Source organism: Triticum urartu, chromosome 6A (genome assembly GCF_056163025.1).
Source record: "Triticum urartu cultivar PI428250 chromosome 6A, HENAU_Tu73, whole genome shotgun sequence".
NCBI lineage: Eukaryota > Viridiplantae > Streptophyta > Magnoliopsida > Poales > Poaceae > Triticum > Triticum urartu.
In genome coordinates, this window is record NC_141878.1 from 49958516 (window position 1) to 49981358 (window position 22843).

At 43.5% G+C, this 22843-nt stretch overlaps 1 protein-coding gene and 1 long non-coding RNA gene across 9 annotated transcripts; one reads left to right on the forward strand and one right to left on the reverse strand.

Moving 5' to 3' along the window:
* Window positions 1-5703: 5703 nt before the first annotated feature.
* LOC125515887 (F-box/FBD/LRR-repeat protein At5g22660) lies at window positions 5704-7319 on the reverse strand. Of its 2 annotated transcripts, none has more exons than XM_087531228.1 (4): window positions 7189-7319; window positions 6206-7103; window positions 5979-6140; window positions 5704-5892 (listed from the first exon to the last, which is right to left on the reverse strand). In XM_087531228.1, the coding sequence occupies exons 2-4, from the start codon at window positions 7070-7072 to the stop codon at window positions 5833-5835; spliced, it is 1089 nt and encodes a 362-aa protein (XP_087387354.1). In that variant the 5' UTR covers window positions 7073-7103; window positions 7189-7319; the 3' UTR covers window positions 5704-5832. The 2 variants fall into 2 exon arrangements, with proteins under 2 accessions (XP_087387354.1, XP_048537335.1); XM_048681378.2 differs by having other exon boundaries at window positions 7184-7312.
* A 3738-nt stretch (window positions 7320-11057) lies between these two features.
* On the forward strand, window positions 11058-13596 carry LOC125514427 (uncharacterized). 7 transcript variants are annotated; one of them, XR_015609445.1, is made up of 4 exons: window positions 11116-11519; window positions 11622-11936; window positions 12477-12805; window positions 13193-13596. It is a non-coding gene; the product is annotated as an uncharacterized LOC125514427 (long non-coding RNA). The 7 variants fall into 7 exon arrangements; XR_007286439.2 differs by having other exon boundaries at window positions 11118-11519; window positions 12477-12578; window positions 12664-13596; XR_007286441.2 differs by having other exon boundaries at window positions 11118-11519; window positions 12477-12564; window positions 12664-13596.
* The last annotated feature ends 9247 nt before the right edge of the window (window positions 13597-22843 follow it).

Below are 22843 nucleotides of genomic sequence, written 5' to 3' on the forward strand. Positions count from 1 at the left end.
ACAAGTGTAATGGAAAGGAAGACTATCTAGAGGTGGAGCTAGTGGAAGAGAGAAAGGAGCTGGTGAGGAAGGAGATGAAACATGTGGTGGAGATGGTTTTGATGTTAGGACAGAGGAAGGTTGTTCAGCTATGGACTCATCTAAAAAGATAGGTGGAAGTGAAAGAAACGAGGTAGACTCTAAAGAAGTTGAGGATGATGGTTTAGTGGAAGGGGAATAGAAGAAGGGTTGATCCTCAACAAAAGTGACATCACGAGAAAAGCGAATGCGGCGAGCAGAAGAATCATAGCAACAGTAGCCCTTATGTTCAAGACTATATCCAAGGAAGACACACTGAGCAGACTGAGCAGTCAACTTGGTACGCTCACGAGGTGCTAAAAGAACATAACAAGTACAACCAAAGACACGGAGGTGGTCATACGTGGGAGGAGAACCAAACAAAACCTCACCAGGACACTTGCCTTCAAGGCGAGTAGAAGGTTGGAGATTGATAAGATAAACAGCAGTTGAGATAGCTTCACCCCAAAAATGAGTGGGGACAAAGGAAGAAATCAGAAGGGTGCGAGCTGTCTCAACAATATGGTGATGCTTACGCTCAGCAACGCCATTCTGAGCATGGGCACCAGGGCATGAAAGCTGAGGGAGAGTATCCTCGGATGAGAGAAACTCGCGAAAAGCAGTAGATAGATACTCCCCCCCCCCCCGGAGTCAGAACGAAAAACACGAACAACACTGGAAAACTGAGTATGGACCATATGTACAAAAGCCTTATATATAGAAAACAACTCAGAACGATGCTTCATAAAATAGACCCAAGTATGTCGAGAGTGATCATCAACAAATATGACATAATGTTTGTGGCTACCTTTCGAAACAAAGGGGGAAGGACCCCATACATCAGAGTGCACTAAATCAAAAGGATGACTAGAATGAGTAGTGCTGGAAGAGTATGGAAGCTATATTTGTTTCCCTAGCTTACAACCCTTACAGGGAAAACCAGCATCTATGGAAACATGACCCAAAACACCTTGTCGAACAAGGGTAGATAAACGAGAACCACACAAGTGACCTAAGCGATTGTGCCACTGGGCAAAAGAAAACGATGAAGTGGATCTTGATGTTGATGCAGCCATCTGGAACGTGGATGTGGTGGAAGCTGAAGGAAGGTGTAAGGTGTCAAGGATGTAGAGGGATGTGGATCCTCTACGGCGGCGGCCAGTTCCAATGACCCTCTTGCTCTGACGGTCCTGCACATAACAAAATGAGTCATCAAAACCAACAAAGTAGTTCATATCAGCAAGCTGGCCAACAGACATAAGATTCATGGACAGCTCTGGAGCAAAGGAGATGGCAGGAACAGAAAACTTGGATGTGCAAAGAGAACCCTGGTGAGTAATAGAACAAGGTGTACCATCAGCAGTCTGAACAGAGGCACCATCCCGCACTGGCTGGCAAGACACAAGCTGAGAGTGATTAGAGGTCACATGGAAAGAAGCTCCAGAGTCCAGAACCCAAGGCTGGGTTGCAGCAACAGCGGGCTGAGAGAGAACAGATGTAGAAGCACCCCTCGCTTGCTGCTGATAAGGAGCTTGCTGCTGATAAGGAGCCTGGGGTGCACGACGCTGCTGATTGAGGGCCCGTCTAGCCTGAAACTCAGCTAACAGCTCTGGATGAAGCTTGAAACAACCATCTCTGTGGTGTCCTGCCTTCTTGCAGAACGAGCAGACGACAGTTGAAGGTGTGGCCTTGGAGGCACCTGGCCGCTGAGGAAAAGCCAGAACACTAGTGTGTAGAGTCTGCGCAGAAGTAGCCCCAAGAGAACGGAGATGAGTCTCCTCAGCGATCAAGCTAGCAAGTGCCTCTGTCAAGGTGGGAGGAGTCGTACGACCAAGCAATTGAGTGCGAATGTTCTCAAAGTCTGGCTTGAGACCCATCACAAACTGAAACATGAGAGTCTGATGGTCATACTTTTCCTTTGCTGCACATGACTCACAACCAGAATTACCCTTTGGAACCATGGAACCTAGCTGCCCAGTGATGCGAGTGAAAGCTCCATAGTACTCTTCTATGGACATGTCTTCTGGCTGCCGAGTGTTGTGTAAATTCTGCAACAAGGAGAAATGAAGTGCACTGCTGGGCTGAAGGTAGCGCTGCTCAAAGTACTTCCATATCTCTTTAGCTGAAGTGTGATGCTCAAGACTCATTCAGAGTGAGGGTTCAACACCCAGAATTAAAACTCCCATCACACGATCATCGATCTTTTGCCAAGACTGCCTTGTTGCATCATCATTTGGACTAGGTGGATCATCTGTCAGATGAGAAACAAAACCAGCTGTCCTCAAGACAGTCCGGGCAGAAAATGCCCATTCCCTATAGTTTGAACCATCAAGCTTGATATCTATGATCAAAGAACCAAATCCGAAATCATTTCTTGCCATAGTGGTGAGCGGTCAGCAGCTGGAAACACCCAATCTGATAGCAGCTGCAGGCAGCAACAAGAGAAGAGCAGCAGACAGCCACAAACAGAAGCTGGATCTGGATCTCACTGGATAGAAGGTGGAGCTTGTTGGATCTTGCTGGATAGAAGGGGAACGCCTGGAGCTTGCTGTAGAGCAGGGAAGGCACCAAGAGCTTGCTGGAGATGGCTGCTGGAGAGCAGGGGAAGTATTCTCATAGAGTAGCTATGAGGACACACAGAGGAGCTGCTGGAGAGCAGCTCCTACAGGTTGATGACGAAGATGGGATGGGGCAGCGATGTGGATGTCTCCTCACCAGACAGATCCGTCTGAATCACCTCACCGGCGGCGATTTCATGGGTGGTGGCTGGAAGAGGGACTAGGGTTTGGTCCTGCTCTGATACCATGTTAGAAAATGTGAGGAAGAGAGAATGACCGAACAGTTTTCTGTATTGAGGAGGAGAGAGATATATACAAGGTTACATGGGCCTGGGCCTCACTCTAGACTATGGGCCTGGGCCTGTACAAGACAAACACAACATATATACTTAACAAAAATAAATTGAAATTTTCTTCTTATTGGCACGTTGACCCGATCCAGCACTGTACGAACTACTCCCTTCGTTCGGAATTATTTGTCGCAGAAATGGATGTATCTAGATGTATTTTAGTTCTAGATACATCCATATCCAAGACAAGTAATTCCAAACGGAGGGAGTACAAAGTGAAGATTGTATTTAAACGAGTGGCACTCCACGCATCTGCCTTCATAAACACCATACAACCTGCGAAGAGCAGATGTGGAAATCCGTTTTTCCTTTTATATCTAATCTGTTAGACAACATAAATAATATATGCAAGATATTAATTTGGCTCATGGTGTGATATCTGGCAGGTTAACAAGCACCACATTTTCCAGAAAAGTCGGTGCTTCTACGTGGTGTCATCAGATGGGACCCACACAGACTTCTCCTACAACAAGTGCATGGATAACTATGTGAGGAAGAAGTACGCGGAGCACGCTGAACTGATCTGCAGGATGCACTTCAAGAAGTGCAATCGTGATCGACCAGCAGCAGTTGATGGAGGCGCGGCACCAGTCACTGAAGCCAAGGCATTTCAGTCGACTCCAGGCAAGGCCACTCTGCCAGGCCCACCGGCAGGAACTCCAGCTTCTCCGGTGGCGACTCGAGAAGATGAGAAGACACACTTACCCAGCAGGAGGCTGAAGCGTCCAGCAGGAGCTGTTGATGACAAGTGGATCTAATGATGATTGCTTAGGATGAACTGAACTGAAGTGCTGCACATACATGCTTGTAGCATCTCGTGGTAAAACCTTTCTGCTTGCCCTGACTTGCTTCATGTTATGAAGAGGGGTTGGCAGTAGCCATCTTTAGACTTGATGGATCGTGTTTCCTATCGTATGCTATCCGTCTTCCAGGGGAACCTTATAAGTTCTGCTAGATCAACCGTCCTTCGATCTCCTTGGTTTCTGGTTGTCATATCCTGTGGTTAATGCTGCTTTATATTGGCTGAACTGATGTGTGGGAGCTCTACTTGCTGCTGTCTCAGGTTTTGGTGATTTTGGTACAGGGGTTGTTCTGAATCTACCATCTGCTACCAGTCTACAATGCAAACCTAGCTAGGCACGAATTTTTAGATCCTATTTCAAACCACACATACTAGAAAACAAAGCCAATCAAACTATGATAGTGTTTGAAATTTTTTCTTTACGTTTATTTACAGGAATTGCATCATGTGAATCGGCTCATGTGACCATTATATTGAAGTATGAGAGAGGGGGGAGATAAACAGAGAGCATGCGACTTTTGTTCAGAATGTTCATCAAGGAATAATTCTCCATCTGAACTTGTACTCAGAAGGCAACTTGATCAAGATGTTTCTACAAATCTCAAGACCACGCAAGAAACCCATGTCGTGGCAAGAGATACAAGCATTGGCATCGCCCTGCAACTTGTGCAGGAGATGTTGCTGCCATAGGTTAGCGTCTTGCCGTTGAAGACCATGCCATTCCCGTGCTCCCATAGGTGCCAGCAGCAGATATGGATGAGAAAATGGGTGGCGGAGATCACTCAGAGTAGCAACTGCTGGGTATCCCTCCCATTGCTCGTAACATAAGTTCAAAGCTGCAGCTCATTTTCGGTTTTCTCTGCCTATATCAACTTCAGAAAAATAGATCAACAGCAGTGAAACGAAAAGTGCAATATGCGCAACTCTACACCTCTTGCGCCACTTTCCCAAACATCCATGTCATAGTTCAGGAGACAAAATACAAGGATCGCGTCATAACACAACAGTCATGGGTCGCCAAAAAGGAAAAGCTTAGGGTGTAACAGAAACTACAAGATACCATAAAACCATGTCCAACAAGAGTTCATAAGTGATATACTGCAGATTGTACACATTTCCTCTGAGTAGAATTGACATAAGATGCTTATATGTGTGTACTAATGGTCGAGGCATGGCAGATCGACAACAACCCGGATCTTCTCACCCTTACTGGAAACTGAATCCTGTACAGAAATGAAAAACAAATATGTAAGAGTCTGATGTATTGCATTAATTAATTAAAAAAATAGTCTCAGTTACTCAACAAAGAATACGAAGCTACTGGAACATAGTTCAGTAAGTATGAATGTATAATGGAGATTCACTGTCTCAGTTACATTATATTTTATACAGCCGTTTCTGATTAATAATCTAATACGAAATATCTAGCTAAACTGCTTCCAAACGAGAATGCAGGAAATGTCAAAAGCAATTTCATGGCAAATGAAATTTGAAATAAGCAATCATGGCATACACTATATACATATTTTTGAAGAAAATGTAATGCAAACTGTAATGGCTCCCACGCAAGTCTATGGAAGTAGCAAATAATTTGAGTCAACTTCCGAAGATCTATGGAAGTAGCAAATAATTTGAGTCAACTTCCGAAGATAGTGCCAATCAACAAGTCCACATATTGGTTACACTTGCTGTTTCTGCAAAACGGTTAAACTACACATCCTTCGTGCTGACATAATGAATTATACTGGTTCCTTTTTCTACGCCTGACCAGACATGGTCCAGATTATTCATGCCTCAAACAATTTGGAACCCCTACAAAACTGTTCTTCCTATATAATTCACGAGTTTCTTATCTGCTGCCTGCTTTCTTACGTTTCTTTCGCACATATGAAAGGTAATTTCAGTATACAGAGAGTATGTAAACTAGTTAGCTTACGCATGTTAAGTGCAGACAGGAACCTCAAAACTTTGAGAATTCTCTTGTCAACCACATTACACTTGACTTCAACTATTTTAAGGTGCTCTGATATTGCAGAGGGTCCCTCCATTGACCTGTAGCTTCCTTTCATTTCCATTTCATGATTTGGTCCCTATGGCCTTTCATTTCCACTTCATGATTTGGTCCCTGTGGTAAGAAAAAAAAATAACCAAGATGGACAACTGATTATAACTCTTAACACTGAAGCAATTGTCCATTTAGAAGATTTATACCTTGGAAAAGAGTTGAAGAGTGAGCTTCTCTAGAACTGGTGAGTTTTTCATAATGCAAGCTAGTGGATCCAAGTCAGGAGCCTCACACCAGTACTCGTTAAGTAATAAAGTCTTTAACTTGCTAAATTTAGGGCAGTGTTTCAGATCTCTTGTGAAAATGGGCTGAAAAAAAAAACAGTATAGTCAAGTATGTAGATAGTGCAACACAAAATAGACGAGTGGCATACCTTTCCAATTTCAGATATCAACTTGAGGTGTTTAGCACGTGAGATACCACCCAGAAGCACACAATCACTGCTGCAATTATCACTGATAGGAACACAGTTCTTACATGTATTATCCTTAGCTCCACAGAAAACACCAGAGTCATAATTCAAGCAGACATCTTTGCATCTATCGCTAAGATTCACACATGCGGCTTCCAGTAATGCCATGTCTTCAAGCAAAGGGGTTATACCAATAAAGTCTTCTAGTTCCAGAGAGACAAGGCCTGGAGCAGAAACAAGGACTCGGAAATCCAAATCAGATCGACAACCAGTGATGCTCAAATGCTTCAGGGAACAGGAAGATATCTTATTGACATTGATGAAGCAATCATCTATCTTCAGATTCACCAATTGTGGGCATCTAGCAAAATCAAGAAAGGCCTTTGGTAGGGCTACAGAATGAAGGTCCAATGTTACCAGATGCTGAGAGACAATGTTACCAATGAGGATATGAAGGGTGAGCACCCGAACTTTCCACATCAGGGCAAAACGGGTCCATAGGTTCACATAGCGCACATCATCATCATCATCATCATCATCATAACGATCGAATTTGATCTCAACAGTGTCTAGGTGGGTGCGCCCACGCAGGACCAGCAGATGGTTCATGAACTTCCGGAGGTCTTGAACTTGGAGGCCGACGATGCGCAGGCCCGTAGTGGACTTCCAAAGGTGTCGCCAGCGCCGGGCGAGCACGCACGTCTGCGCGGCCACCTGCACCGGGAGGAAGGAGAGCACATGGTGGAGCATCTGGTCGGGGAGGTCGCTGATGTGGCCGGTGGCGGTCACCGCCGGCGCACTCTTGCGCTCCTTCCCGCTAGGAGGCATTCTGTCGAGTAGGTGGCGCGCGTCGTCGGCGCTGCGAAGCAAAGGACGGATCAAACGACCGCGAGGGTGGAGAGATGGAACGGATGGATGCCTCCGGCTTCGTCGGCTCACCTTACCTCGCCGGATCGCCCCCGTCAAGTCCACTCGCCGGATCGCCGCCGCCGCCGCGAGAATCCTAGGTTGGACTCCCCGCCTTTCCTTATGAAATCCTTAAAGGCGACCGTCAAAGTGAAGTATTCTTTTTTTTAGGCAGAGAAGTACTCACTCACCAAAGCGGTAGGCCCATGAGCCCATTCGACTCACTGCCTCACTGGCTCACTCCCCCGTTTCTCTTTAAAATTTTGGTTTTGAATTATCCCAAAAAAAATAGATACATCCACTTCAAAAAAAAAAGTTAGATACATGTCAAAGTATGCTGTATGAAAAAAAAATCTTATCTCTTGGTTGACGATTTTATTTCGGAAAAGCTAAAAATCCAACATTATTTATACTGTACGATTTCGTAGCACGAATCACGGAACAAGTTATTGCCATGTCACTATTTCAATCGTTCGTGTTGGACATCACAATCGGGCGATCGAGCGCATGCTCGCTTACCCTTATCCGCTCACTGTCATGGTACTTTGTTGTGTCTGTTTTTTTTTCCTACCCCAGTTTACCACTCTCTCAAATCCATTCACGGCGCCGCTCCTCCCGGCCGACCTCTTACGGCACACCGTGAAGACTCAAAGATGAAAGGCGAGGCGACAGCACGGAAAACGGGACCGATGGCGCACTCAAGTCCGCGCCGATGCCCTCAGCGCATTACACGGCGGTGTGGCCTCGCCTCGCCTCCAAGCGTTGGTGCTCTCTGTTTAGAAAGCCGAATTGAATCGATCGTTTTACACCAACAGCAAAGGTGAGCCGACAGCCATCGATGCTCTCCTAGCGTGACGTACGACACACAACCTGGTGGCCCTCGGCCCTGTACTGCCCCTCCTTCGTGCGGCGCGTGGCGGTATCCAAGGCCTCCGACACGCGACGCGCGAAACAGGAGCATCAATGGGCATGGCCGCCCGTGGCCACCTCCCTGTTGAAAATTGTAGGCTATGCGGTCATATATATTAGTTGAAGCATTGCCAATTAACCTTGAAAATTTCTGAAAATATAGTTTAATGCAAAACTGCTTTGCGTTCACATTGCCATGGGCGGCTCGGTGACTCTTTAAGTGCCTCATCAATTCTCTATAAGAAAGAACCCAGCCTTTCGAGTCTTTTCCGCTTCCAAACTGCCCCTTCGTTTCAGCTTCCACTTGGAGCCAGGTTTGGATCTTCTCTTGCGATTTTGAGAAACTCTTAATCCGCATCATCGCTGAGCTCACAAAATCCGAATCCATTTCTTTCCTTTGCCTTGCAGCCCAATGGAGCTCGGATCTAAGAAACGTAAGCCTGTCCAGGACGCCGACGCCGAACACTCCGATTCCGAAGAAGGTCATGCAGCAGAGGAAAGTGGTTTCCAGGCCGATGCCGACGCCAACCGTGATGCGGAATGGAGTGCTGCTCCGATTTCCCAGGGACACGAGAAAATTTCTGATGCAAAGCAGCCAGATTCTTGGGATGGTTGGACTTCTGCTCAAGACGACGGCTCGAGTGCTGATAAATGGAAGACCAGTGCTTCAGGCGACTACAACGGCTGGAAATCGGATGGATCGGACGCCAAAGAAAATCGGAGGGACCAAAGAGGCAATCCAGGCAGGCTCCCAATGAGACCTGTTGAGAGGCCACCAAGATCTTTCTCGTGCCTGATGGGCTGCGTTTCCTGTGGTAGATATCCGTCACCCTGTAAATTCTGGGAGATCGACCGTATGCTGCCTACGTACCGTAATCGCTATAGTTTCGACATTCGGCCCCCCTTTGATCTCCTTGGTTTATGGTTGTGTCATGCCGTCGGAGGTTGTTATATCCTGTGGTTGTTGCTCTATATTGGTTGAACTGATGTGTGAACGAATTTAAAAGCCCTAGAGCTCTATTTGGTGCTGACTATCTCAGGTTTGGTGATTTTGTTTAGGATCTACCATCTACTACAATGCAAACCTAGTTAGACATGAATTTTAGATCCAAATTCAAACTACACATAGAGAATAAAGCCAATCTAACTATTAATAATAGTGTTTGAAATTTTGTCTTTGTGTTTTTATCTTTTGTGACACTATTCGCCTTTTGATTTGTTTTTACTTTGTCTTTTTCTAGGCCGGACTTAGATTCAAACTTTTACAGGATTGCAGACATAGCCACTTTCGGGGTTATGCACAAAAAAACCTTGCTGAGACATCTAAACTAGCAAATGAGTGGACTAATGAATCGGACAAGAATATACGTCTATAAATTCTAATCCAACATCATGATCTGATCATAAGCTAATTGTTCATCACATAGCAATAGGATTCACCGTGGTAATTACATCATACCAATCACAATCACGTGGGGCGGCTCATGTGACCATTACATTGAAGCATATAAGAGAGGAAGAGAGAGAGCATGTGAATTTGAATTGAAAACGGGAACTTGAGGAACATGTTTCGACAAATGTGAGACCTTGCGAGAAAACAGAGACACGTGGAAAGGAGAGGCAACCCTAACTACCCCTCATGTCGAGGAAAGAGATCACAGCATTGGCATCACCCTGCGTCTTGTCGTTTAAGACTGCGAGAAAACAGACTTGTGAAATTTTGGCCCCCCACCATGCCATATTTATAGGGGGGGGGGGCGCAAGTCAGTGGCGGGCCACTTGCGAGCCTGCTACTGAATGTGCCACAACGTGGTGCCCTCTATTTTCAATTACGGTCCATCGGATTGGACCATTTTCAGTAACGGGTTGTGAGATTCCCGCTACTGAAGCACTTTTGTGTATTGCCATTATAAATCGTTTTTGTCATAGTACCAGGATGTTTTAAAAGACGCTTTAGCATTCTTTTATCTTTTCCATTGGCCGCATGCCACTAAAGTACAGAAGTTTGTGATTACCATACAGTTATCCTTGTCCTGAGTCCTGACCCGTACAAATTCTGAATTTCCTTTTTTTTCCCGAGGAGATGCAGAATCTGAAAATTGTTTTAGTAGAGAGGGACGGTGTTGTTCTATGCTTATTAGCATGGTGGGATACAAATCCATTGTCAGCGCGGAACCTATTTTTCGTTTATGATGGAGCCACTAGATTGATAGAACATGGCATATAAGATAATTAAAATGTTTAAAAACATATACCCATTGAGTGTTGCATCTCTCACACTCACTCAGACAATCTTTCCCAAACTCCTTCATCTAGTGTTCATCATAGGGGCATGGCAAATCTGGAAGCAAAGGAACAACTTCATTTTTGAAAGAAGTCAACCTAGTTTCCAAATGTGGAACTAATGTCTCGACGCTCATCGGCCGTCGTCTTAGCCCACGGGAGGGGTTCGTAAATGTGTTCGAGAAGCTGGGATCGATCCATGGTCTCCAGGGAGATCCCGCACTCGCATAACCACTCCGCCCAAGTATTCTTCGCTATTAGAACAGGGGGGGGGGGGAGGGGGAGTCAGTGGCGGGCCACTTGGGCGACTGCTACTGAATGTGCCACCACATGATGCCCTCTATTTTTAATTGTGGTTCATCGGGTTGGACCATTTTCAATAACAGGCTGTGAGATGCGCGCTACTGAAGCACTTTTGTGTATTTGCCATTACAAATCGTTTTTGTCGTAGTACCAGGATGTTTTAAAAGACGCTTTAGCATTCTTGTATCTTTTCCGTTGGTCTCATGCCACTGAAGTACAGAAGTTTGTGATTACCATACAGTTATCCTTGTCCTGGCCCGTACAAATTCTGATTTTCCTTTTTTTTCCGAGGAGATGCAGAACCTGAAATTTGTTTCAGTGGAGAGGGACAATGTTGGGGGAAAGACTTGTGTAGAATCTGAGCTTGTAGTGAAAAAATAGAAAAAACGATGTTGGGCCATTGGATGAGAGATCAATGGCACGGGTCTGGATGGAGGGATCTTCGCACAAAATTTGCAAAGAGGTCCAACATACAAGCAAATTTGCACTCGGTGCCCTCCCTAGTCTGTACCAAATCCTTACACACCGACGACACAGGATCGAAAATTTCTCGGCGGCGGCGGCGACGGCGACGACCAAGATCCTGAGCCAAGCTGGGCGGGCTCGCGCAGCAAAGATGCTGATCCATCTCCTCTCCGATGGCTCCTAGGTCCTAGCCGTTTCGTCGCAGGTGGCGCAGTTTGAGGCAGATTAGATCGGATTTCTCACCTCCTCCCCACTCTCAGGCTCCCAGATCAGCTCGCGGCCGTCCTCCTCCACCCCCCACCCCCTCTCGCGATTCAGCACTAGCTCAACGCTCGTGGATCCTCGCCTCCTTCCCAGCCGGCCGCTCTCTGGTTCTGCGAACAGGCCGCCACGGTTCTTCGTTCTGCAGGTAAATATAAATGTTAATTTTTTATTAGCTAGTAGATTGATACTACATCTCCATAGTTTTATATTCTTTCTACTTGTTAATGTCAAATCCTTTTCATTTCAGTTGCCGGAGTAGTAACAGCAGAAGAATGAACAGCAGCTTGAGTAGAATAGAAGCAGATCCGTTCTGGTGATGCTTATGTTGGTTGGATTCTTATTTTATCCAGAAGCAGCATGTTGATTAGTGCTATGACTTAGTTATGGTATTGTGTATTGCTACCAGAAGCAGCACGTGTACCGACTGTACATAAACGCTAACCGATTTCTAGCATGAAGCAATACACTAGCAAATCTTGCTATTCCGGCGAGATGCACTAGTACAGGAAGTAGGCTGCTCTGGCTTCGTCGATTCTTCAGCGGCAAGCCGACACGCACACACGTGAGACACAATGGCTATTTTTTTCTCTCCATGCAAAGATACATATTCAGATGCATATATACAGTTGATGTTTTTCTTCTTTGATCTGTTCCTTATTTCGACAGTGGCACAAGGCATCACCATGTCCAATCACTCACACTTGTGACAGTTATTGTTCCCACTATAGAGCTAATTATTGTTGTTTTTCTTTTGTCAATTGCATGCAATCCTTTTTCCTCCTATTGCGATGAATAGACACAAATATGCCATTGCATGTTCTGCTAGGGGATTCCTTGGGTTGGCAATTCCTTTTTAATGCTTACTGCTGATCTTTCATCCCCAAAATTCTGACATTTGTTATTGGCTAGGTGCTCACTCCAGTATTTCTATGCACATGAATATTTTCTTGTCCTTCTGTTTAGCTTTTTGTACCAGAGTAATTAATTACATTTCCCTATAATAGAATGCTTCCCATAAGCCATGCCTTTGATATGGCCCATGTGGCAGAAGTTTGACATGGAAAAGATGATCCCCGGTCTAAATTTGCAATTCTCATCTCAGGATCCAGTAATGGAGGGTAGCAGTGCGATGTCTCCGCTAGGAGAGCCCTCAATTCCAATGATCGCAGCATGTGCACCAGCACTATCAGGTGTGAGAATAGCGGTACGAGGAAGTCAAGATATCCTGATGTATCTAACATTATGTTAATCCCTTGTGTGATGTTGGTTCATAAAAAAATTGTTTGCAGCCATGGAATCGGTCAACAGTGTTCAAAATCAAGGATGTGTGTATGTGATTTAGTACTAATCCTTCATCCATGGCATGAGCCTATATGGCATCTTGTTCATTTATATTTTCCCGTGCTGCTGTGGTTTTCTTATTATTACAAGGTATAATATAATGCATGCCATCAAGTTTTGTTTATAGCTATCAAATTTGAATAATAATTTGCATCTGCAGGGCATTCATAAAACTCCCTTTAAATTGTTCAATGCCACTTATTTGTCGTTCTCATTTGTGCTTTTAACTAACCTTGGAATTATAATCCATTTATTGTAGGTCTATAATGAAATAATGAACTATGCTGCAACAAAATATTTGTACTCTCTCTGTTAGACATATCCAACTATCACATGCCATTTTATTTTATTTGGAAAATCCCCTGTAGAAGCTGGAAAGCCAGCTTGACCTACAAAGTTATCCTGATTGGTTACATATGTATTAATATGTTTGAGGTTCAACCTAAGTTTTGACATAGTATAAGTTATGTTTCCTAGGTTGGAGTGCTGAAAGAAGCTGGACATATATAATGATTATTTCTCTTCTCAAGATATGCTATTTGGTATATGTTTTTGACTGACCCCTATTTACTTGGTATATGTTTCTGACTGACCCCTATTTACTTGGTGTGTTTACCTAGGTAGATCGAACTGATCAAGTGTCCATGGAGGTTGTCATCTCTCTCCCAGCAGGAAGCTTGATTGCCAGGAAGCACTAACACGAGGCAAAATGATAGATATTTTCGTTCTTGTACCAGCAAGATGCTTGTTGGGCGATGATAATTTCAGTCTTTACCACTTGGTCTTGCCGGCCATATACTAAAAATGATCTGTATGCCACATGTACTCAAGTACTCAAATGCTTGCTAAGCACTGATAATTCCAGTCCTTAATTTGCTCTACTTCCAGTTCTACTAGCCTTTTGTGATGTGTTCTCATGTACTCGAGTACTGAAATGCTTGCCGAGCAGCTATCAATCCTTAAATTGCTATATTTCCAGTTTGACATGTATGTGTGGTTCTACTTGACCCGGGATCACTTATTATCTCATGTGCTAAAATATTTGTGATATATATTGTCGTTTCTCAGTGACCAAGATGTTCAACTCTCTTGAAAAATTAGTGGTGTCTGTGTCTGGATTCCACGCAGTAAATATTTGCTCAGATTTTATATGAGACCAGTTGTTTCAGACTAAGACGATATGGGCATTAGCACATTTCATATCTGAAAATAGTTGTATTTCACAAAGACTTGAGGTGCATAATGCAAATGTCCTATGTCATGTCTAACTGCCAGTAGGGGGTTTTCTGCAAAACCTACAGTAAGTGGGCTGAGATCCCTCCACCTAAATCTGCACCATTGATCTCCAATCTAGTGGTCCAGGATGTCTTTTTCTATTTTTGTACAGCAAGCTCAGATTCTACACAAGTCGTCCCCCAATGTTGTTCTATGCTTATGAGCACGGTGGAAAACAAATCCCTTGTCAGTGTGGAACCTATTTTCCGTTTATGATGGAGCCACTAGATTGATAGAACATGGCATATAAAATAACTAAAATGTTGAAAAGCTTATATCCATTGAGTGTTGCGTCTCTCACACTCACTCAGACAATCTTTCCCAAACAACTTTATCTAGTGTTCATCATAGGGGCATGGCAAATGTGGAAGCAAAGGAACAACTTCATTTTTGAAAGAAGTCAACGCAATTTCCAAATGTGGAATTGATGTCTCGACGCTCATCGGGCGTCGTCTTGGCCTACGGGAGGGGTTTGTCGACGAAATGTGTTCGAGAAGCTAGGATTGATCCATGGTCTCCCGGGAGATCCCGCGCTCAGATAACCACTCCGCCCAAGTATTCTTCGCTATTAGAACAAGGGGTGAATCCTACTTGAGCTTTTCAAGTTAGTTTTCTTTGGTTTTTATTTGTTTCTTTTCCTTTTTCTTCTTCATTTTTTGTTTGTTTTCTTTTTTCTTCTCCATTTTTTTTTCTTTTTCAGTTTTCATTTTTTATTTTTCTTTGTTTCTTTTTGTTTTTCATTCTACATTTTATATACATGATCAACATTCTTTTAAATACTTGTTCAAAAAAATTCAAATACTTGTTGAACATTTTATATACTTGTTCAATATTTTGTAAATAATTGTTCAACATTTTTAAAATACTTATTCAACAGTTCTATATACACGATCAACATTTTTTTTGAAATACTTTTTCAACATTTTTCAAATGTCTTTTGAACAGTGTTTTTGTAATATATATTTAGAATATTTTAAAATATAAACAATAGTACAAAAATAAATTAATAAAGAAAGCATAAATCATAAAAAAAAGAAACAGGAAAAAGAGGCTGTGGCCTCCCGCGCTCGTGGGCCGGCCCAGCTCGCTCGCCCCTTCAGCGAGTCCGAAGCCAGACTCGCTGAAGGCGAGATATAGGCGCGTCCGCCCGCATGTGTACACTACTAATGCAAGGTTATCAAGTTGTGTGCACCTGCCAACAAACACCATTTGTGATTCTCAAAAAAAGAAAACATGGGCTCTTTGTAACTTCACAGACCACCAAACACAGGTGTAAAAAAAAAAAGATTCTGTGTGACCTGGGAGGCAGGCAAAGGCTGCTGGGGTTATCTGGTGCTTTGGAAAAGATCAAAAGAGAGACAAAGTAAAGGAGGACCCGCTGGCCACCCACTTGCTACTAAATAATACTGAAGCAACACGCAAGGAATCGACCCGATCGACGACCGAAAGCTAGTACTATTACTGTATCAGCTCAAGAGCATGGTGCAGAGAATGCCGACACATGCATGCAGGAGTTGGGTGCGCCTGCCTTAGTTTTTTGTGTGCCGATGCGTCTTTAGTTGGTGTTCTACGACGTGTGGATCTCAAAATGCGTCCAACGGTAATACTACCTTTGAATAATTTTATATACGTACATTTGCATCATCATCAGGCGTGATGTACTTGGATCCGCCGACTGGAGTCTCTCTTCATCTAATCTTTACTAAACACCTCAAATCTAAAAGTGATTATACCTAATCTTTACTAAACACCTCAAATCTAAAAGTGAGCATACATAATGAGTTTTTCAATTGGTATTACCATAATCCATAATCCATAATTCGTAAGCTGCAAAAACTAGTTTGTTACTCATTCTCCCTTCCCATCACTTGTAATTATTTCGGATAGGTTGTTTTGTCAAACTATTTTGACATAAGAAAATAGATTCTACAGATAAGGTGCTTTTGAAATTTCCATAATCCCTGTCACACAAACCATATATCTAGCAATTTTTTACCCTACGTTGATGCATATAATCATCATTTGCATAACTACACGGATCATGTACTTAATTATCATGAGTTTCACCTATATATCAAAGAGATTTGGCATCCCATTATTAGTAGAAAACGGGCCTTTAGTTCCGGTTCCACAGGGCCTTTAGTCCCGGTTCTGGAACCGGGACTAAAGGCCCTCCACGTGACCGCTGTCTGGAGCTTCACCTTTGGTCCCGGTTCGTAGGGAATTTTTGAAAAAAAATGAATTTTTTTCTCAATTTTCAATTTTCTGAATTATTTCATAATTTAATCTCTAATCACCCCTCATCATTTTAAATCGTCTAACTTTCCGGCCGGTCACCCATCCTGTCACTACTCCAGCCTGAGCATGCTTAACTTCCGAGTTTTATTCCCCCTAGTTTCCAAGTCTGCACTTGTTATTTTCCTGACAATAGTAAGATGTTAATCCTATTAAACCTCAGGAGTTTAGCTTGAGCATGAAGTCACACGTTTCACTGTTTTAGTTTGAAACTATTATTCTAAATAATAATAATTATTTAGTAACACTAATATTTCATGAATAAGTAGTTTGATCATAGTTTAACCACATTTGACCAAAATTCAAAAAAACTGAAATAATTATTTGTTGGGGAACGTAGCATAAATTCAAAATTTTCCTACGTGTCACCAAGATCTATCTATGGAGTCATCTAGCAACGAGGGAGGAGTGGATCTACATACCCTTGTAGATTGCGCGCGGAAGCGTTCAAGAGAACGGGGTTGATGGAATCGTACTCGTCGTGATTCAAATCACCGATGACCAAGTGCCGAACGCACGGCACCTCCGCGTTCAACACACGTGCAGCCCGGTGACGTCTCCCATGCCTTGATCCAGCAAGGAGAGAGGGAGAGGTTGAGGAAGACTCCATCCAGCAGCAGCACAACGGCGTGGTGGTGATGGAGGAGCGTGGCAATTCTGCAGGGCTTCGCCAAGCACCACAGAAGAGGAGGGAGAGAGAGATGCAGGGCTGCACCAACGAGAGATCGAATCGCGTGTCTTATGGGCAGCCCCTAGGCCTCATATATATAGGGGAAGGGGAGGAGGCTGCGCCCCCTCTAGGGTTCCCACCCCTAGAGGGGCGGCAGCCCTAGATGGGTCTTGGGTGGCGGCCAAGAGAGGGGAGAGGGGAGGCGCCCCTAGGGTGGGCCTTAAGGCCCATCTGGACCTAGGGTTTGCCCCCTCCCACTCTCCCTGCGCCTTGGGCCTTGGTGGGAGGCGCACCAGCCCACTAAGGGGCTGGTCCCTCACCACTCTTGACCCACGCAACCTTCTGGGGTTGGTGGCCCCACTTGGTGGACCCCCGGGACCCTCCCGGTGGTCCCGGTACGTTACCGATAAACCCCGAAACTCTTCCGGTGACCAAAACAGGACTTCCCATATATAAATCTTTACCTCCGGACCATTCCGGAACTCCTCGTGACGTCCGGGATCTCATCCGGGACTCCTAACAACATTAGGTAACCACATACAAACTTCCTTTACAACCCTAGCGTCATCGAACCTTAAGTGTGTAGACCATACGGGTTCGGGAGACATGCAGACATGACCGAGACGTTCTCCGGTCAATAACCAACAGCGGGATCTGGATACCCATGTTGGCTCCCACATGTTCCACGATGATCTCATCGGATGAACCACGATGTCAAGGACTTAATCAATCCCGTATACAATTCCCTTTGTCTATCGGTACGACACTTGCCCGAGATTCGATCGTCGGTATCCCGATACCTTGTTCAATCTCGTTACCGGCAAGTCTCTTTACTCGTTCCGTAACACATCATCCCGTGATCAACTCCTTGATCACATTGTGCACATTATGATGATGTCCTACCGAGTGGGCCCAGAGATACCTCTCCGTTTACACGGAGTGAAAAATCCCAGTCTCGATTCGTGCCAACCCAATAGACACTTTCGGAGATACCTGTAGTGCACCTTTATAGTCACCCAGTTACGTTGTGACGTTTGATACACCCAAAGCACTCCTACGGTATCCGGGAGTTGCACAATCTCATGGTCTAAGGAAATGATACTTGACATTAGAAAAGCTTTAGCATACGAACTACACGATCTGGTGCTATGCTTAGGATTGGGTCTTGTCCATCACATCATTCTCCTAATGATGTGATCCCGTTATCAATGACATCCAATGTCCATGGTTAGGAAACCATAACCATCTATTGATCAACGAGCTAGTCAACTAGAGGCTCACTAGGGACATGGTGTTGTCTATGTATCCACACATGTATCTGAGTTTCCTATCAATACAATTATAGCATGGATAATAAACGATTATCATGAACAAGGAAATATAATAATAATCAATTTATTATTGCCTCTAGGGCATATTTCCAACAGTCTCCCACTTGCACTAGAGTCAATAATCTAGTTCACATCGCCATGTGATTAACACTCACAGGTCACATCGCCATGTGACTAACACTCAAAGAGTTCTGGGTTTGATCATGTTGCTTGTGAGAGAGGTTTTAGTCAACGGGTCTGAACCTTTCAGATCCGTGTGTGCTTCACAAATCTCTATGTCATCTCCTAGATGCAGCTACCACGTTCTATTTGGAGCTATTCCAAATAACTGTTCTACTATACGAATCCAGTTTACTACTCAGAATAATCTGGATTAGTGTCAAAGTTTGCATCGGCGTAACCCTTTACGACGAACTCTTTTACCACCTCCATAATCGAGAAAATTCCTTAGTCCACTAGTTACTAAGGATAACTTTGACCACTGTCCTGTGATCCGTTCTTGGATCACTCTTGTACCCCTTGACTGACTCATGGCAAGGCACACTTCAGGTGCGGCACACAGCATAGCATACTGTAGAGCCTATGTCTTAAGCATAGGGGACGACCTTCGTCCTTTCTCTCTATTCTGCCGTGGTCGAGCTTTAAGTCTTAACTTCATACCTTACAACTCAGGCAAGAACTCCTTCTTTGACTGATCCATCTTGAACAACTTCAAGATCATGTCAAGGTATGTGCTCATTTGAAAGTACCATTAAGCGTTTTGATCTATCCTTATAGATCTTGATGCTCAATGCTCAAGTAGCTTAATCCAGGTTTTCCATTGAAAACACTTTCCAAATAACCCTATATGCTTTCCAGAAATTCTACGTCATTTCCGATCAACAATATGTTAAAACATATACTCATCAGAAATTCTATAGTGCTCCCACTCACTTCTTTGGAAATACAAGTTTCTCATAAACTTTGTATAAACCCAAAATCTTTGATCATCTCATCAAAGTGTACATTCCAACTCCGAGATGCTCACTCCAGTCCTCAGAAGGATTGCTGGAGCTTTGCATCCTTATTAGCATCTTTTCAGGATTGACAAAACCTTCCGGTTGTATCACATACAACCTTTTCTCAAGAAAATCGTCGAGGAAACAATGTTTTGACATCCTATCTGCAAGATTTCATAAATAATGCAGTGACTGCTAATATAATTCCAACAGACTCTTAGCATCGCTACGAGTGAGAAAATCTCACCGTAGTCAACTCCTTGAACTTGTCAGAAAACATCTTAACGACAAGTCGAGCTTTCTTAATGGTGACATTTATCATCATTGTCCGTCTTCCTTTTAAAATCCATCTACACTCAACAGCCTTACGACCATCAAGTAGTTCTTCCAAAGTCTACACTTTGTTTTCATACATGGATCCTCTCTCGGATTATATGGCCTCAAGCCATTTATCGGAATCCAGGCCCACCATCGCTTCTCCATAGCTCGTAGGTTCATTGTTGTCTAGCAACATGACTTCCAAGACAAGATTACGTACCACTCTGAAGTAGTACGCATCCTTGTCATCCCACGAGGTTTGGGAGTGACTTGATCCGAAGTCTCATGATCAATATCATAAGCTTCCACTTCAATTGGTGTTGGTGCCACAGGAACAACTCTTTGTGCCCTGCTATACACTAGTTGAAGTGACGGTTCAATAACCTCATCAAGTCTCCACCATCCTCCCACTCAATTCTTTCGAGAGAAACTTTTCCTCGAGAAAGGACCCGATTCTAGAAACAATCCTTTATTGCTTTCGGATCTGAGACAGGAGGTATACCCAACTGTTTTTGGGTTGTCCTATGAAGATGCATTTATCCGCTTTGGGTTCGAGCTTATCGGCCTGAAACTTTTCCACATAAGCGTCGCAGCCCCAAACTTTTAAGAAATGACAGCTTAGGTTTCTCTAAACCATAGTTCATACGGTGTCATCTCATCGGAATTACGTGGTGCCCTATTTAAAGTGAATGTGGTTGTCTCTAATGCTTAACCCATAAACTATTGTGGTAATTCGATAAGAGACATCATGGTATGCATCATATCCAATAGGGTGCAGTTATGATGTTCGGACACACCATCACACTATGGTGTTCCAGGCTGTATTAGTTGTGAAACGATTTCCACAATGTCTTAATTTTGTGCCAAACTCGTAATTCAGATATTCATCTCTATGATCATATCATAGATCTTTTATCCTCTTGTCACGACGATCTTTCAACTTCACACTGAAATTACTTGAACCTTTCAATAATTCAGACTCGTGATTCATCAAGTAAATGTACTCAACATCTACTCAAATCATCTGTGAAGAAAGAACATAACGATATCCACTACATGCCTCAGCACTCATTGGACTGCACACATCAAAATGTATTACTTCCAACAATTTGCTTTCTAGTTCCATTTTACTGAAACCGAGGCTTTCAGTCATCTTGCCCATGTGGTATGATTTGCATGCCTCAAGTGATTCAAAATCAAGTGAGTCCAAACGGTCCATTTGCATGAAGTTTCTTCATGCATACACACCAATAGACATGGTTCGCATGTCTCAAACTTTTCAAAAATGAGTGAGTCCAAAGATCCATCAACATGGAGCTTCTTCATGCGTTTTATACCGATATGACTTACGTGGCTGTGCCACAAGTAGGTGGTACTATCATTACTATCTTTTGGCATGAACATGTGCATCACTACGATCGAGATTCAATAAACCATTCATTTTAGGTGTAAGACCATTGAAGGTATTATTCAAATAAACAGAGTAACCATTATTCTCCTTAAATGAATAACCGTATTGCGATAGACATAATCCAATCATGTCTATGCTCAACACAAACACCAATCTCGATGGTAGAAGGAGCGTACGATATTTGATTATATCAACATTGGAAACACTTCCAACACATATCATCAGCTCACCTTTAGCTAGTCTCCATTTATTTCGTAGCTTTTATTTTGAGTTACTAACACTTAGCAACCGAACCGGTATCTAATACCCTGGTGCTACTAGGAGTACTAGTAAAGTACACATTAACACAATGTATATCCAATATACTTCTATTGACTTTGCCAGCCTTCTCATCTACCAAGTATCTAGGGTAATTCTGCTCCAGTGGCTGTTCCCCTTATTACAGAAGCACTTAGTCTCGGGTTTGGGTTCAACCTTGGGTTTCTTCACTAGAGCAGCAGCTGAATTGCCGTTTCATGAAGTATCCCTTCTTGCCCTTGCCCTTCTTGAAACTAGTGGTTTCACTGACCATCAACAATTGATGCTCCTTCTTGATTTCTACTTTCGTGGTGTCAAACATCGCGAATATCTCAAGGATCATCATATATGTCCCTGATATATTATAGTTCATCACGAAGCTCTAGCAGCTTGGTGGTAATGACTTCGGAGAAACATCACTATCTTATCTGGAAGATTAACTCCCACTCGATTCAAATGATTGTTGTACTCAGACAATCTGAGCACAAGCTCAACAATTGAGCTTTTCTCCCTTAGTTTGCGGGCTAAGAAAATCGTCGGAGGTCTTATACCTCTTGACGTGGGCACGAGCTTGAAATCCCAATTTCAGCCCTCAAAACATCTCATATGTTTTGCGACGTTTCAAAACGTCTTTGGTGCCTCAACTCTAAACCGTTTAACTGAACTATCATGTAGTCATCAAAACGTGTATGTCAGATGTTCGCAACATCCACAGACAACGTTCGAGGTTCAGCACACTGAGCGGTGCATTAAGGACATAAGCCTTCTAAGAAGCAATGAGGACAATCCTCAGTTTACGAACCTAGTCCGCACAATTGCTACTATCAACTTTCAACTAATTTTTCTCTAGGAACATATGTAAACAGTAGAACTGAAAACGCGAGCTACGACATAATTTGCAAAATCCTTTTTGACCATGTTCAGGATAATTAAGTTCATCTTATGAACTCCCACTTAGATAGACATCCCTCTAGTCATCTAAGTGATTACATGATCCGAGTCAACTAGGCCGTGTCCGATCATCACGTGAGACGGACTAGTCAACATCGGTGAACATCTTCATGTTGATCGTATCTGCCATACGACTCATGCTCGACCTTTCGGTCTTCTGTGTTCCGAGGCCATGTCTGTACATGCTAGGCTCGTCAAGTTAACCTAAGTGTTTTGCATGTGTTCCGAGGCCATGTCTGTACATGCTAGGCTCGTCAACACCCGTTGTATATGAACGTATGAATCTAACACCCGATCATCACGTGGTGCTTCGAAACTACGAACTGTCGCAACGGTGCACAGTTAGGGGGAACACTTCCTTGAAATTTTAATGAGGGATCATCTTATTTACTACCGTCGTTCTAAGCAAATAAGATGTATAAACATGATAAACATCACATGCAATCAAATAATAGTGACATGATATGGCCAATATCATATAGCTCCTTTGATCTCCATCTTGGGGCTCCATGATCATCTTGTCACCGGCATGACACCATGATCTCCATCATCATGATCTCCATCATTGTGTCTTCATGAAGT

Excerpts from the sequence above, each read along its gene's own strand:
- LOC125515887 (XM_087531228.1), bottom strand. The coding sequence starts at position 7,072 with ATGCCTCCTAGCGGGAAGGAGCGCAAGAGTGCGCCGGCGGTGACCGCC. Across the intron at positions 6,141-6,205 it reads TGATATCTGAAATTGGAAAG|CCCATTTTCACAAGAGATCT; the intron begins GTATGCCACTCG and ends TTTTTTTTTCAG. Across the intron at positions 5,893-5,978 it reads CTCTTCAACTCTTTTCCAAG|GGACCAAATCATGAAGTGGA; the intron begins GTATAAATCTTC and ends TTCTTACCACAG.